The sequence below is a fragment of the Anastrepha obliqua genome, chromosome 5, assembly GCF_027943255.1.
Source record: "Anastrepha obliqua isolate idAnaObli1 chromosome 5, idAnaObli1_1.0, whole genome shotgun sequence".
NCBI lineage: Eukaryota > Metazoa > Arthropoda > Insecta > Diptera > Tephritidae > Anastrepha > Anastrepha obliqua.
This window is the reverse complement of record NC_072896.1, coordinates 117,122,153-117,140,177: the sequence shown is the minus strand read 5'-3', so window position 1 is coordinate 117,140,177 and position 18,025 is coordinate 117,122,153. Positions and strand designations below refer to the sequence as shown.

The following is an 18,025-nucleotide window of genomic DNA, read 5'->3' as shown; positions in this document are numbered from 1 at the left end:
CCTGGAGAATATTTTTTTTTATCCTTAATTTGCAAGTTGCCATAGGGATTCCAATATTGCCTTCGTTTTCAAGAAGTGGAAGGTTCATGACAAGTTTCGGCAAATGTCAAAGATGGCATAAAAAAAGGTATCGTATAGGAGTTATTCACTATTGACATCTTGGCGTCACTTTCGAAATACCCATTACACGAAATGGAAACCGTGTAGCAATTTGTAAATTTTTGGCCAAACTTTTCTCAGGTATCAAACTATAAATCAACAGAAAGGGTACAGCCGCACGTCAAATATCTCATAATACTCTTTTCTAAAAAAATAGGTCACAAGCTGTCTGTAGTGGGCCACTGATATCATCTGTCTTAGAATTGCAAAGGGGAGCTCCGGAAGGATCTATTGTAGGTCCTCTTCTCGTTTCTTTGTACATCAACGACCTACCAGCCATCCTTACCGAAATGCATTTTCAAGTGTATCAACTGCATACAAGTCCAGATTTATCGATCTGGCAAACTTAATCAAATTGTGGCAAACTTAATGACTGCGTACTTAAAATCAACCCAAATTTAGGCCGCATTAACAAATGCGCATCCGACAATGCGCAAACTCTCAATCCTAAAAAGTCTCGAGTGCGCCCCTTGACACTTCAACTTTTTCAAAAATTTTACTTACATATATGCTTACGGCTAAAAATTTTGGAATCATTTTCAATCAAAGATTAACTGGCCATGTTCACGTAAATTTAGTCGTAGATAAGTTGAACGGAATGCTTCGCGGGCTTTGGACTACGCAACACTTTACTCCCCTACGCATTCGCATTTTAATTGTTAAAACATATGTTATGCCATCGTTATTATATGGTTGTGAAATCTTGGTAAATTGTGGTTATCCGTGTAAAGCATAATAAAGCTTAATGTAATGTTTAACAATACTACTCGTTATGTGTTCGACATCAATGCAAGATACCACGTTTCTCATCTTTCTGACACAATCTACTCCGTATCCTTGGATAAGGCTCTTCAGTTCAGGTACCTTTTACTTTTGCACAAAATTTACTACTAGAAAGTACCTGAATACCTCGCCCTCAGAATAATTGCCACGATGCCAGTGAGAAACTCAAAACTTTTCGCTGCTAGATACAAAACACGGACATCGGAAAGGCAGTTCTTGGTATATGTATGGCATGTATGGCTTTGGAATTATCTTCCCCAAAATTTAATATCCATAAGTTGCATGAACACATTTAGACGCAAACTTCAGAGATATATTAGCAATAAGAGAGATAATTTCAATTTTAGTCATAAGCAATGTTAACTTGATTTGCTTTTCTTTATAACTTAAAATATCTTTGTGAATTTTACCATGGAAAGTGTAGCCTATTGTGACTAGCACTAATAAATTTATGATTTATTCTTCCTGTGCTAGGATTGAACCATTGATTAAATAAATAAATAATTACTCTCGATCCTAACAGCTGTAGTTGATCCAGGTGGCGCAAGTAAGCTTGGTATATACGAGGTGTGTTCAAAAAGTAAGGTGAATTTTCATTTTTTTTCAAAAAATATTTATTTATTCATCAATTTCTATGTTATCTCTGTCAAAGTAGTCTCCCTCACACATAATACACTTGCGCCCGCGTTTTTTTCCCCAATCCTCGAAGCTGTTCTGATATGCACTTTTTGGTATGTCCTAGAGTTCTCTCAGCGATTCGCTGTCACACGCTTCATGTCCAAAATTTCCAAAAAGATTGCATGGCATGAGCCAACATCCCCAGCAACTTTTCCAATTGTGATTTGACGATTCTCCATAACAAGTTTCTGCACTTTCTCCACATTTTCATTGGCTGTTGAGGTGCTGGGGCGTCCAGAGCGAGCGTCATCATTCACATCTTCTCGACCTTCTGCGAAAAGCTTATACCACTTGTATAAATTTTTTTGACTCAAAGTAATCTCAACGAATACCACTGTCAACACCTCAAGTGTGTTTGAGCGCTTAGTTTCATTAAAAAAAAATGGTACAACTTCTTTGATCTCTTATTTTCGATAGCAGAAAATCGCCGAACACGCAAAACACTTGTCTTATTTATGCCTCTCACAAACAAACTAAACATCCTTTATTGCTGAAACAGTGAACCTTTCTTCCAGACGATGTACCAACATAAGAAAAACAATAATAATTGAAAGTCGAATGTACGTAGCCAGCGAAATTTGAAAATTCGCCTTATTTTTTGAACACACCTAGTAAATAACGAGTGATTTTTTAGCTATTATCTTTTTAAACAGTTGGTTTAAACAGCTGACGCACGTTTCGTGTTTTGTTTCACTGTCAAACATCTTCAGTTTGGTCTATAATTTAACCATGAATCGTCTTACAAACGAACAACGCATGCAAATCATTGAATTTTATTATAAAAATGCGTGTTCTGTGAAGAAAGTTTAAGATCCACTTTTTTATCGAAAATGGGTACGTAAATAAGCAGAATTGTCGATTTTGGGGTGAAGATCAGCCAGAAGAAGTGCAAGAGTTACCAATGTATCCACAAAAGGTCACAGGTGGAGCGGGTTATGGGCTGGAGGTATAGTTGGACCGTACTTCTTCAAAGATGCTGCGAATGGTAACGTAACTGTGAATGGTGAGCGCTACCGAGAAATGATATCCAACTTTTTTTTGCCCAAAGTGCAAGAGTTTGGCTTGCATGACATGTGGTTTCAGCAAGACGGTACCACATGCCACACAGCACGCGTAGCAATGGACTTGTTGAGAGGTGAGTTCGGTGAACATTTTATTTCACGTTCGGGACCTATCAATTGGCCACCCAGATCGTGCGATATAACGCCTTTAGATTATTTTTTGTGGGGCTATGTTAAAGCTCATGTCTATTTAGACCTATTTTAGCCTGCTTCAATTAACACATTGGAAGGCAACATTAAAGCATTTATATGTGAGATACCGGCCGAAACATTGGAAAGAGTATGCCGAAATTGGACTAAGCGGTTAGACCATTTGAAGCGCAGTCGCGGTCAACATTTATATGAAATAATCTTCAAACATTAAATTATATGGACTGTACTATCGATTTGAATAATAATTTCATGCATTTTTCTGAATTTTACATGTGTTTTTTTTTAACTTTCCTAAAGCTCTTAAAAAATCACCCTTTAGTTATATAGGTTGGGCTACTACTCCTGAAATTTGATTTCTACGACTCTGTGGAATTTGAGTGGATTTTTATTTTATTATCTTTTTCGTCTGTCAGTGGGCGGTGCACTGGATGTAGCACAAAAGCGCTAGGGAATCACCAACTGATGTCGTTTTTATACTTTATTATATGTATATTTTTATATATATGACTAGATTTTCTTTCATTTTACTTACCAATGAGAATACTTGCCTTATCCTATTGTGCATCTGTATGCATATACAGGTATGAATATCCGAAATGCAATTGGAAAAAACAGTTTTTTTTTATTTTATTTTTTTTTTTTTATTTTAATAATAGTAATAATAATTTATTTTTACTGTAGCATTGTTCAATAATAGTTGATTTTTTTCTGTTTTTGTGTTCGTTTTTTGCGTTTTCATTTTGCATTTCAATGCGAAGCAATCAAATGGGTAACTATGTTTGTATGTAAGTATGCTATGTAAGTTATTGAATGTTTGTTGGTATTCATTTATAGTAATAATATGGTCTGTTTGTATGCATGTGTGTGTACGTGACTTACATTTTTTAATATAACTACAGATGCATTCATTTATTATGTCTAATTGTATTTAATTAGTGTTAATGCAATCATTGTTTTTAGTGTTTTTTTTAATTTATTTTACATAATGGCTTACTAAGTACATATTTTTATAATGTAATTATTAAATACTTTTCTGTTTTTTTCTTCAATTATTTAATGCGCTTATCGTGTTTAATTTAATATTTATTGGAAATATAATTTTCAAAATGATTTTAAGGTTATTTTTTACATACTTTTTTTAGTATAAATTTATGTATAATTTTCATTAAATACTGTCACTTATGGTTTTTTAACCTACATCATTTTATATGAATATAGATATATGTATGTATGTATACTCGTATATTTAAATTTTATAACACATTTGCAAGCAATTTATTTGAATGAGACTCTCGCTTTTGCAATTTATTTATCTTAGAAACTGTGAAGGAAATCAATCAAAATCAATTTATAATCCACTTTCTGCGGCGTAGCAAACTTCGATTTATTAATATAAATATTTTTACATGTCGACATTTTATTAAGGTTGAGTTGAGCGCAAAGCCCCAACTTAGTGTTGAGAATATTTACAACTTGACGGCCAAGAACAAAATATAAAATTTCCAGATTTCTTCAAGCAAAAAAATAAGCAAACGCTTTTGATTGTTGATTGATGGAGTATTTTGGTTATTTTACTATGTTTCAGAAGACCTTTTGATTTGCTTAAATTAATATAATTTCTAAGAGTAAACAAAAGTTTTAAAATTCCATAACCAGGTTTTAGCTTTTACCAGAATGCGCGTGCAATAATTCCCATTACAAAACAATAAATGGCAATAAAATTCACTTTGTTGGAAAAAAAACAATGCACAGAGGCTGAAGTATGCAATTTTTAGTATTATTTTCTTTTATATTTTGAAATTTTTCCTCACTTGATTTACAGGGTGAACGATATGAAGATATGATGATATGAACTTCATACTGCTTGTATCTGTAAAACAGCTCATGACACCAACGTGAAAATTGTTCTAATGACAGTTCAATATATTTTTTATAAGCCATCAAAAGCATTTGCATCTCAGGTTTGTTGAATTTTTTTTCTGTGATAGAATTCAAACGTGTTCGTGAGCTCAGTCCCTCAAAGTGAACAAAATGTTTGTGGATCGCACTATAAAACGTTACAATGATACTGGTAGCATTGCAAAACGCTATGGAGGTGAACCAAACAAAACCGCAACAACGCCAGAAATGGTTCGGAAAGTGAAGGCTCGACTTGAACGAAATCCACGCCGAAGTGGAAGAAAAACGGCCAAAGAACTCAAAATATCGCAAGACAGCATTCGACGTATATTGAAATTGAGCTCAAGGTCAAGGCTTACAAGTTCCAAAAAGCACACGATCTTTCACCGCAGCAAAAAAAGTTCGGTGCGAAAGAGCAAAGGAGTTGTTGCGCTTGCACGAACGTGGCGAATTTCCTAACATTGTGTTTTCTGATGAAACAAATTTCCCGATTGAGCAGTTCATAAGCACTCCAAACGATCGTGTTTACTTGTGAAGGTGTTAAATAGGGCACATCAGGGAGCAACCGGTCGCTGTCCGAATGGCAGTATTTTGGCAAGCCTGTAGCTTTATCCACTGCGTGTCACTAGTTTCAGGCGACCAGACAGGCGCAGCATAGTTTAGAACCGGCCGACCAATTGCCTTAAATGTCGATAGCAACAGTTCTTTGTCTTTGCCCCAAGTGCTGCCGGCAAGCGACTTGAGGACCTTGTTGCCATTTTGGACCTTAGTGGCAATTACGGTGGTTTGCGCTGAGAAGGAGAGCAAATTGTCAAAGGTCACACCCAAAATTTTGGGGTTGTTTACCGTCGGAATTGGTGTGTCATCGACTTTTACCCTGAGGGACAATTTGACCTCCTTTGTCTAGGTGGTAAAGCGGGTCGCCGTGAATTTAGCGGGGGAAAGTTGGAGATTCCTTGCAGGGAAAAAGCGAAAAAGTTCGGTGAGGTGGCTGTTCACTTTGGAGCACATACCAGCAGTCGTCAGCGTATGAAACCAGGGAGACTCCCTCTGGTGGTTGGGAGAGCCTCGATAATTTAGAAGTTGAACAGCAAGGGAGAAAGGACACCACCCTGCGGTACACCTTGCTTAATCTTCCTCTGCTTTGTTATTTGGTCTCGAGTAATCACTGACGAGTGACGACCGCTCAGGTAGTTTGCGGACTACCTCTTCAGCCCAAATTTGACGTCAGGTGCCTTTCCTATACAAAACCACCAAAAAGAGGACAAATTTACATGCTTTTGAAAAATCAGTGAACGGCTTGGTAATATTGTGCTTCGTGAGATTTCAATGAAACAAACTAATGGAAATGAAGTGCAGCTTGCCAAATTTTGAAAGCACAATTTATAAGAATGCCTTTAAATGCAGTTTTTTGCGTTTTTAGGCGGATGACGCCGTGGCAAGAGAGTATTTGCGTGTACAATTTCTTGTGTTTGTTTGTTTCCATTGCTTTCGCCTACTCTTCCTCTTCCCAAACATGCAATTCTCCTTCCTTTTGTTCGTTTATTCATTCAGCGCATTCGGAAGGCGCAACCTGGTATTCTATCATCCTTGATTCATATTAATTTTAACTCCTAGTGAAGCATAGGGCGTTCATAGGATGACTCATGTACATTGGTGATAAAAATTGGGCAGTTGAGCCCAGATAATTTCGAAAGGAAATAATTTCGGAAAGGCAACGAATTTCACTTTTAAAACATGTCTGTCTTACCGAAGTTTTTCCATCGCTGCCTTATGACAATTGTCATTTCGTAGTTAGACAACCCAATTTCCATTCATTAAGCATGATATGTAGGTATCGAGTGTTTTTTTAGCTGCATGAGAACTACCGTTATCCATGACATCGATAGTTTGACAGCTGATAATGACAAACTGTGTTGACATTTCTGTACAGTAATGTTTGGCAAGTCATCACAAATCGTTTGAGGCCAGAACAATGCCTTTACTTTGAAAAAATGAAAAAATAAAAATAAATATTGTAAATAAATCTATTCGCGAAGTAAAAAGAAAATAAGTCCTTGTTAGGCCGGAACTATAAATAGCCACCCTACTATTTGCTAATACTAAGTGCCACAAAATTAATCATCCATTTTTGTTTTTGATTGACTTTTTTCCTAAATGGAAAACATATTTTTGACTGATGGCCAACTTTCTTTGTTTCAATCTTTAACATTTTTTATGTTGAGTGGAAAAGATGATAGCCGCTAACTGGCTGCCACCAGCATTGATACACTTTTGTGACCGTTTTATTGCATTTGCCATTTTTCCATGACTTTCCGCAAGATTTCCAATCATAACTGTTCACATTCCTGTCGAATATTTTCCTTATGGGCTGTGATTGTGCGAGCTGCAGCCTGTTTGGCATAAATCCGCCACTTTGAGTAGCCCCAACGAAAGAAGTTTGTGATGGTTAAATCGAACGATCTTACTGACCATGCCAAATTGCCAAAACGCGAGATTACGCAACCAGGAAATGCTGCCTTCACAATATCCATTTCGGCCCGAGCTGTGTGTGTGTGCTTTTGCATTGTCTTGTTGAAACCACCTGTTCACCAAGTCCCTCTCATCCAGCTCCGGCAGTAAGAAGTTGTTTATCATGGCCCTGTATGTAGCGTTCGACAGTAACAGTGCCGGTATTACCGATGCCGTCCTCAAAAAAGTCCGGCACAATCACCTGGGTGATAAACGAACGCTGCACCACACAGAGGCTTTGAGTGAATGTAATGGCTCTTTGTGCATCGCACGCGGATTTTCAGTGCTCAAAAAAAGACGTGACCGCTTAAGCGAAAATGTCTCTAGTAGCTCATGATGGCTTTCAACACAAAAACTCCCTTTTCGTTTTTTTTTTTATTGTGGATGGCTTCACAGAAATTCACGCGCGACTGACGGTCAGCAGGCGTACTGAAGGCTTTGCAAGTATGCCACTAGGCCCTGAACCCTTATGAGGTGTCAATTCCGCATCGATTCAACTGTGGATTGACGACTTCATGAGGTCTACCCATAGAAGACGTTGATCTGAGTTGGACTCGTGCAGAGTAGCCAAGTGCTTTGTGAAAGAACCAAACAGGATCATAGCAACCTTTCTCCTAAAACTCAGCAGAAAGAACCTGAAAGTGCTGGTGGGTGTAATCACAGGGTACAAAGTCAGCACATGGCTGTCATGGGGGTCGTAGACAGCCCGATATGCCTATACTGTCACTGCGGAGCATTTTCGCTGTAACTGTCCGGCATTTTCCAGAATCAGACTTAGGATATTGGGTTGCGATATACTGAGTATGGATAAAGTTCATACTCTTCCTCTTCCGGATCTCTTAAAGTCCATCAATGAATCCAAGAGATTTGTGGAAGAGCGACCTGAAACTAATTTGTTTGTCTTACCACCTTTTACTTCTTATCTTTCCTATCTCTATTCTTTCTACTGAAATCTATACGGGTGTAGTACAACGGTCTCCTGACTGAGTGCTTGGACTTGTCCAACCCCCCACAAATCTAATCTAATCTTATCTATACCCAATCGAATGGCCCGTCGTTTGGTTGATATTTCTTCGTTCTCAGCGACATGCACAGCCATAGCCGCGATATGCTCGGCCGACCGCGATATGCTCGGTTCGTGGTGGCGGTCATGTCCTGCAAGGGAACGTTTGGTTCAAGTCTATTCGAATCGGGTCCCTAAACGCCGAAATGTTTTCCCAGTTGGCGCGTCACGATTAGAATATCGCATTTGACATTCACGCTGCGACCACCAACCGATTATTGGACCAAAAAATAAGCACAATTATGCCACGCTCCATTGCTTGTCTGTTTGTTTGTGAAGTGGATAGTTCACAAATGTCAAATATTCAAGAATTATAAATCTTCCGATAGGGGGATTAACTTGTGCCACCTTGTGTGTCATCTATTACCATTTTTTTTAATTTATTCTAAAGTGAGTTGAGTTTAAAGCTTAATTTGAACTACAAAAAAAAAGAAATTTAATTAAATTTGTTTACAAAAAGATTTTTTTCAATTGCTAGGTGCCAGAAATCACTGGCATAATTTTTTTGTTTTGAAAATTTTAAAATTTTTTATTGAAATCTCTTCTAACATCCGCGTCAGAATAGATTTCATAAACGGATTGAAAAAAAAAAATTTAAATAAATCAAGGAAATTCGTTAGGTATAAATTCTTTAATTATGATTATTATTTTTTTTGTGTGTATTAGTTTTTAATTATTTCTTCAATCAATTGAATTATTTTGTGAACTTTTTGGTTTTTAATTTTTATTTTTAAATTTCATTCTATTTTGTGTTATATGGTAGCTTTTGCACGCCATTATTACGCTTAACTGGTTAATGATTTTTTTTCTTTTTTTCACTTTTTAATGGTATGTAACTGCATCTCTTCACACCTGGTCGTTACAAAAGTTCTGGGATCACGTAATAATAACTTTCGCTCGAAAAATCGTACCCATGTATGCACATAAGTGTAAAGTTAGCTATGTATGTGTGTATGCGCGTATCTACAATGTTTTGGTTGTGAAGCAGCATTGAAGTGTTAACCAATTGCGATGCCTATTGCATGCCTGAATATATGTATGTATGTATGTGTGTCTTTGTATTTCTAACGCACTTACTCAACTAGCAGTCATACATACAAGCCATTCAGTATCAAGGAAGCTAAATACGAGTAGCACATTTCCAAGCACCCTAGAAGTATGCTACTAAAATCCAACTCATCAGCAATTCTATGCACCTGCAATCTTAACGATAGTTAAAAGGTAACCTACCCTACTTACTACAAAAAAGCTGTTCTTACTGGCTTAGGAAACTAATTACCTAGTAATAAGTACAATTTAGGTGTATGACCATTTTAAATTTCCTTCCGTTTTTACGTAAAGCGCTTTTCAAAAACGACTGAACAAATATTGTTTACGCACTAAATACTTGCATACTTATTTTTTAACACATTTCTATGTGCTTACACATTTACAGTTACTAGTACTTGTAGGTAGTTTCTAATTTAATCCATATTTTAGTAGATGTATTTTTTTTTTTAAACCGAAGAAAAAATTCGCTAAGCTTTTATTTTCGCAAAAACTAAAAATAAATACCTACATATTAAAAACGCTCCTCGGCATTGGCTTTGACTATATACACATGCACTACTTGCGCAAGCAATGCACTGGTAACTAGTTTAGTAAGTACTTTTAATTGCTACTCCTTTTTTGTTTGCTCGTAAATGCTGTTAAAAATTCCTAATATTTTTATTCTCTCATATTTATTTATGTACGTTTGTAAGCACTTCTGCCACCCTCATTTCGTATACTGAGTGCTGCTATGCGATTTTTGAAGCAGCTGCCACCTTTTTTTATTTTTAACAATTTTTCCAGTTATAATTTTCTTCTCACCCGCTATTTCGCCCTTTATTCATTTTTCACTTTTTCAGTGATTGCACTTTGAGATCATTGCTAAGAAATTGTTTAATCTTTTTAAACTTTCTCAATTTCCATTTTTTCGCTTTCTTTTTACCGAAATTCTTGTTTCATTTGATTTTCATTTGATAAAAGAAAAATATGTTGCCGTCGGTAGAACAACTACTTCGCCATGCGTCTCATGGAGTACTCACTTTGTTATGCTGTTTAATTGGCGCTGCCGAATAGCACCGAATTCTTGTAGTATGCTGGCGGACGATCAGTGAGTGGACTCTTTACATCGCGTTCGGCATTGGCGGCGCGCGACTTGCGCTCCAATTCAATTTCTTGCGCCAAAGACTCTGTAAACAGATGAGAAGAGAGGAAATGAAAAAAATTATAAATTTGTTGCATAGTAATCGAAGATTTATGTATCTAAAGAAACAACTATCAAATGTAGCATATAAAAAAGCTCAACAACTAAAAGCAGATAGTGCTGTCGAAGTGGGGCTTCGCGCAACGAAAAATGTAGATTATGCTCGCTCAGCCAGATTGCTTGTCTAAGACAAGATACTCGATGCCTCTAAGGCCCATTGTATGATTGTACTGTATTTGACCTCCAACTCCTAACTAAGTTGCTGGAACCACTTATATCTTTTTGAAGAAGGTAACTGTAGTAGTCCTTCCAGTGAAACATTTTACTATTTTCCCAGGACTTTAAAGAGATAATCGTCGAGATATTCAGCACGGTTTCTTTGAAGTGCAAGGCATTCACAGAAGAGGTATTGTATCGACTCAATTTTTTCTTCATTTTCACAACTCCTGCAGAATTCATTGTGAGGTACACCCATTGGTTAGCGGGCCAATAGTGCAGTGACCCGTTATAACACCTGTGAAGACGCTAGCGCAGTTGATCAATTGAATCCAAGCAGAAATTTGTCCTTTTAAGATGCATTTTTGGCCAAAGCGCATTGCAGACCCTGCAGTTAGTAGCCAGAGACCGCCTTCTATTGGTTTCCGCGATTACGCTCAAGTCAATCACAGTGCTTAGATAGTTTAGAAGAATGCTTATATGATCTGCCACTCGCTGAAGATCAAGCTGCCCTTCCTCGCACTCTCATCCACTCTCTCATTTCCCTCTACTTGAGAGTGGAGCGATCTCCTGCGTTCTTTAACACTAACGAAAAACAATTATAAGAAATTAAGGATCGATACATATGGCCTAGAGTGCAAGGACAGACTAAATATCTAATTCAGTAATACTCCATCTTGTGCCACTTTATTCCAGCTCACAACGGCATAAAGAGTAGTAAGTAAGCTGAAACAGATTCACTGGTACTTGCCTACCAGTTCTATGAACTCTCACTTCCCGATTGTTTCTGATTGTGTCGGAGTCTAACCACCACCAATTGCTCACCAGACCCGCGTTAATCTCTCACGATTGCGTTCCGGTAATTCTAGCAAATTGAATTTCTACTTATGCAGAATCGATCCTGACAAACTAATCATACACCCGGTTTGTGAACGTACCCTGCACTTCATTAGCCACCTATTCACATGCCCCCTTAAATTCCCTCCTTCAACCCCTTGCACCCTTTAACCCCACCAGCCGTCAGCACCGTAAGCTTCTTGTGCCTATCGTTAGATTAGTTTGACGAGGAACACCGATGATTTCACTGAGCTTAACAGGCCTTTGTAAACTGTTACAACAACAAAGACAGTAAAATGATAAAAATACTTAATGAATTTAGCATTTTGTAGAAAATTGAAATTTTTTCTCTAATAAAACTATGTATGGTTCGAAAGAAATTTCTCAAACGCGCCTAAAATCTCAGTAATCGTAGAAAACTAATACTATACGATGGGGTGGCCAACAGCTTAATGTGAAATTTCGCATGTTGTAAAACTGACTGTTGACGGCTTAACCTTTTGACTACCAGCACAGTCCGACAAAACAAAAAACAAAAATTCCAGATATTTACTTGCATATAGAAACTTAGACGCGCTGCAAGTCTAGTAAAACTAATTTTTCGATTTATTCGCAGTACAGATGCACACAGAAAGACGACTAACTCAATTTTTGTAATTATTTTAAGAACTTCAGAATTACATTTAGATGTAGACATAATATGTATTACATATTATATAAACAGCCCATGCCAAAAGAAAGTTTACCCCATATATTGAATTTGTAAGAATTCAGTAAATTGCCATCAAAATTTCAAACTTTTTACTCAGCATTTTTTAAAAAGATTTCAAGTATGCAATTTTATAACTCATTAAATTTGTTAAATATTATGGTAAAGTGAAAGTTCCAAGTAGGTCAAAAATCATGCTGAGTTTTGTGCGTTTTCTCCATTTAACGCCTTCTACAACCTTTTTTTTTATATGGAAGAAAACACCCGACACCGTCAGCAGAAAAAATTGTCAAAAGTCAACGCGATTTCTGAATCATTTGAAACTTGCACTTTATTACACCAAAATTCAATGATCTATGAAACTGAGTACCCAAAATTTTTCTACAAAAAATAGAAAAAAAAAATAAAAACGTATGAAATTTTGATGAAAATTTACCGAATTTTGACAAATTTTATACAGAAACTTTGATTTATATAGGTCTTTTTGTTGTATGAATTATATGTTTATAAAAAAAACTAATTGTTCAAACTTATCAATATGTGGCTTACAATTTCTTTCGACGCTGGCAGTATGTCGATATCTATCTCGATTCCCCTAGGAACAACAGTTATGTGCAGAAAGTTATAATAAAGAGCGTATGAAGACAGAAATGTGCCAACTTCTAGCTGAAAAAAGTATATAGTCATCATCGCTTGAACTAGTTTTCGAAGAAGTAATCAAATTCTTTGATTGCACCCATAAAGTTCCGGCTTTTGTCGTACAAAAACCGTCTATACCTATACCTATAACGCTTGAAAAATGCATGCCTATTAAGGATATTTAACCCTGAAGACAACTTAATGAATTTGTGTTTCCGATTAAAAACGCACTCAAAAGAAGACCTCTAACGCCTTACCTAATTATCGCGTGAAATTAACCCTTTACCACATGTGAGCCCATATATGGTACTACAGTTTTAATTAAATTTTATTTCCAAATTAGGTACGATAAAGTAATTCACACTATTTTAATTCATTAAACGTAGATTTAGCAATAATATTGTACAACGCAAAAAACTGTTCTACTTCGAAATAACCTCACTTTTGTGCAAGTGGGTAAAAAAGCAGAATTAAAGTGCGAAAGATTCATTTTCAAAAAATGATAACAGATTAAAACGTAAGTAATTCTTACATTGGACAACAGAGAAGGCATGGACTTCGATCCAACGATCCTCGCCATGCCCCTCGACTCCATGCCATTAACAGTCGAACCTGAAAATAGACACAGTCTAGTGCTGCCAGAGGCTCAATTGTGGTCACACTCTGATAATGAGCCTGGCAAATACTGTTTTCGCGTTTTGACCGATGGCTCCAGCACCGAGCACAGTTCCGGCGCTGGTGTCTACGTGGAATCCAGCGGAACGAAACTTCTCTTTGCTCTTGGAATGCACACATCTGTGTTTCAAGCGGAGGTGTATGCTGTTCAAGAAGCGATGAACTTTGTTGTGGAAAATAAATGGAGAGGCAGATCTGTATGTTTCTGCAGCGACTGCAAAGCTGCGTTGATGGTCTTAGACAGCCCCCCAACCACTTTAAAAGTAGTTGAGTATTGTAAATCCAGGTTCACATAATATTCTGATGCTAACATGGGTTACGGGACACGTGGATGTCGCGGGTAACAAGATCTCTGACTCTTTAGTTAGACCAACTTCTTTGGCTCGGAGCCCGTTCTGTCACTCCATTCTGCGGCCATCAAAGCCACGGTTAGCAAACAGGTTACTTTAACTTATAAGTGAGCCTGGCATGCAGAGAGAGGTTGCAGATGGACAAAACTGATAATGTCATGCCTGACAGGTAATGTGATGTCCTGTCGCAGACCCTCCTGTCAATAAGCAAAAAGGGCTGTAGGTAGCTGTTTGGACTGATGATGGCCGTTTTCCATGGGCGAAGCAAAGTTACAAAAAAATATGCTTTCATGGAGTTGATTACTCATCTTTCTCGTAGCATAATAATTTTTCCGCTCTTTAACAGTCTTCTATACATTGCAACTTTATGATTCCGTAAAAAACCCGAAAATGTGATATACAACTTTTTTAAAACTTTCTTATGACTTATTGATAATTTGAATTTCCACCATGAAACAATTCTTTTCAACGCTTTATTAAATAATGCAGCAAAGGGATAAGATTAAATATGCTGGTTATATTATCAAGTCGAAAACTTTTGCATCACACGAAGCCCAGCTAAGGCACTAACTAGAACGTAACTGTATAATATAGCTTAGATATATGTACTCGTATATAACTTCAAATTCATTTCAAAATTCAAATTCAATAACTGTAACTTAAGCTCGTTCTCATTGGGATTTCGTATCAACATTTTATTTTTCAAAAATTTATTATTTCCATTCAACTCACCAGAATAGTTCTGCCAAAAAGCGCCAGTGGCCATCAAATCGATGCCCGGATAGTTCCATGGTACCTTTCCACCGCTAGCCGCAGCCGCTGCAGCAGCTGCAGCTGCCGCCGCTGCCAGATTGCCTTCGCCCTGCGAAGTAGGTGGCATACTCAATGAACGTTCCATGGCAGATGCGTCGCTACAATCACGTTCTGAGCGCTCGCAATGCTCACGCGACTCACGTTCGGTGTGTTCACGATCACAGCGTTCCAAACGATCGGCACTGCGGCGACCAAGCGGGCTATCACGATCCGAGTGGGGTTCACGCTTGAAACTGGGACTTTCCGAACGTTGCCGCAAGTGATGTTGATGTTGTTGCTGATGATGTAGTGACAATGATTGAGATTGTGATTGATGATGTTGTTGTTGTTGCAGTGGCTGTTGTGGTTGCTGTTGCTGCTGCTGCTGCTGCTGTTGCTGCTGGGTATTTTGGGATGGTTGTGATAGCGAGCAGCCATCATTGGAATTCAACGATTTCTCAGACTTTTCGCTCGATTTGCAAACATTATCTAAGGGGCGAGATTGAGAGCACAGGAAGAGGCTGTTTGTTAAAGGAGGAGCGGTTAATCGTAGTTTCAATTGAAATTTTGGAGGGTTAATATGTATGAATTTATCTTTGTTTTTTGTTTTTTGACTATCTTACAGATACGTATACAATTATATGAATGTGTGTGTGTGAAGTATAAAAGTGTGCTAACCAACCTGGTTCAGTTTTACGCGCTGTTGTTTCGCCGCTATTGCTCTTGCATTCTCTGCCAACACTGCTGCGGCCCTCTTCGTTGGCATTTGGCCCAGCCGCACTGCAACCGCCACCGCCGCTACTGCCGTTGCTACCACTACTACTACCCGCATTTGATGGGTGTGTCAATTTTCGTTTGCCACTGTCCAGCTGCTGTTGGTAGCGAATGCGCATTTTACGTTCACGACGGTAGCGCTTCTGATACAAAACTGCAACGAAAAGCCAAGCAGAGAAATACAATGAAAAATCTAATTTGTTAAAAAAAACAAGAACGAAAGCTATCTAAGTAGAAAATGAAGGAAAAAACATGAAATTGTAATTCAATATGCAACTGCAGCGCGCCTGCAGCCAACGATCCAATCATCCAACCATCGATCCATTCAATCGGAGTCTATGCGCATATGATGCGTGAGCGGGCGGCATGGCGGCAGATCATTGGACACAGCAACTATTGTTTTTGTTGCGCTATTTATTCAGAATATGAATCGAGAGAATATTTGTATTCGCTGCTGATTTGCCATTGATTGCCACCGGCCGTTCGTTCATATGATCATTCATTCGATCAAACGATCGGTCGCACGCTCGCCGGCTCTTTGGCGATCGACGTTTTTCGACGCAATCAACTGCGAATCCGTTTTGCGTGTGGGCTTCACTCATGTAATTCAATTACGCGCAATGCAATATTGTCGTCAATTCATTTTAAGGCAATTCACAGACGAACCCTGACAGATATTCAAGTCACAGAGGATTAATGTGATGGACAATTGAAAAGCCAATAGGCGGGCGTGCATAAGTTGGTAGGAAGTTGTTCTTAAGGGGAAACTGAAATATATACGAGTACTAGGTTTTGTTGTTTAACATTTTGTATTTAAATAAATCACACAACAATTGAGTTATCGGGCTGAAACTTATTCTACGAAAATTTGTCAGACATTCGGATACGAATAGAGCTCAGAAAGTAGCAATTTCTGAACGCCCAGACATATTTTTAGCGGTCTTCTGCCTTAATGAAGACACTTTCACAAAGAGGTGGAAACTGCAAACCCTTGTGCTTTTAGCTAAGGGCAACCAAAAGCCTGGTGGACTCGCGTCTTACCGACCGATATGCTTACGCGACACAATGGGAAAAATTCTCGGGAGAACTATTTGCGACCGGCCATCATCTTTCACAGAAGATGAAGGTATTTTATCCTCATACCATTTTGACCTTAGAAAACCCCGCTGAACAGTGGATGCTGTTCAATGTGCGGTAGACTTAACAGCAAAAGTCATAGAAGGCAAGAGCTGGCGAGGCAGGAAAAAATAATAATGAGCTGTGGTAACTCTGGACGTTAAAAACGTGAATACTTGAAACTCTCGTAAAAGTAGGAGCGCCTAGTTATATAACCAGAATAATTGAGAGCTATTTTACGGACCGTAAACTGAGGTTTAGAAACGGCAAAGCTATTGAGGACTACATTGCATCAGTTTTGCGACTAATAGGCAGCAGTAAGGCATTAGAATCCATGAAGGTAAATATTGGGACTGTAACTATTAGTTAGTGGCGGCAGCGTCAATATCCATGGAAACCGTGCATGCTGCAATAGCTGAAAGGCCTAATCGTTTGAAGGGTTATATATATAAAAGCAAGCCATTTCGAATGCAAATTAAATTTAATTTAGTATTTAAATTATTGAATAAAACTAACTTCAATGAAGAAAGTATTAGAATATCACACCTATAACGGACTTAACTTGTGACAGAACTAAGCAATATGAACGTCATCGATTGCTTAGAACCAAACATCTTCCAACAGGTATAGATAATATATTCTCCAGCATCTTCTTTTCTTCTTGATGGGGCGAAGACCGCCTAAACGCAATAGCTGAGCTTAACAAGTCGCGCCATCATTAATTTAGTCTCATGATAACGCGTGCTCCTCTACCTGATCTTTCCAACGCAAAGGAGCTGGTGAAAGAAAAAAGAGGTGTAGCTGGAGTTTTTGCATCCATTCGGAGGACATGATCTAGCCAGCGGAATGGCTGTATCTTTATTCAATTCACTACGTCTATCCATAAAGCTCATATATACTATCACTATCCAATTATCTGCAATATTCGTGATAGCTAACGTAATCCACCAAATCTTTCTCTCGTATACTCCGAGGAAAGTCTCATCGTATGTCGCCATCGTCTAAGCTTTTGGGTCATACAATACGATGTTCATGATTAAGCATTAATAAAGTGTTAGGTAAAGATTTTGTAGAACCTACTTGCTGGAAAAATTCAATATAAGACCTAACCCTCTCGCTTATTTGGAATGCCTTTACTACTAGTATCACTACATAATGGGAACGCGTCTAGCGGCTTCCTAAAATTTAAAGCGTCGAACACTTCTTACTCACCTTTCAGCAACACGTTTTGTTTAAGCAGCGGACCTAAGTTCAGCGGTCATTGAATCTATACAAATCCCAAAGATGGATTGAAGGCTTACAATAAAACGCATTAACGCTAGAAGGATCGAAACAATGAATCGAGACGTATCGAGATTGTAAAGGAAGCACTGGCTCACA

At 38.0% G+C, this 18,025-nt stretch overlaps 1 protein-coding gene across 1 annotated transcript in view; it reads right to left on the bottom strand.

Annotated features, from left to right (window-relative positions):
* Positions 1–9,516: 9,516 nt before the first annotated feature.
* LOC129247631 (uncharacterized) overlaps positions 9,517–18,025 on the bottom strand; it is a 93,615-nt gene continuing 85,106 nt past the window's right edge. Inside the window, exons 9-11 of the mRNA XM_054886831.1 lie at positions 15,438–15,683; positions 14,696–15,244; positions 9,517–10,523 (exon numbers count right to left, since the gene is read on the bottom strand). Coding sequence (XP_054742806.1) covers positions 10,390–10,523; positions 14,696–15,244; positions 15,438–15,683 — 929 coding nt within the window. The 3' untranslated portion in view covers positions 9,517–10,389. The remainder of the gene's footprint in view (positions 10,524–14,695; positions 15,245–15,437; positions 15,684–18,025) is intronic.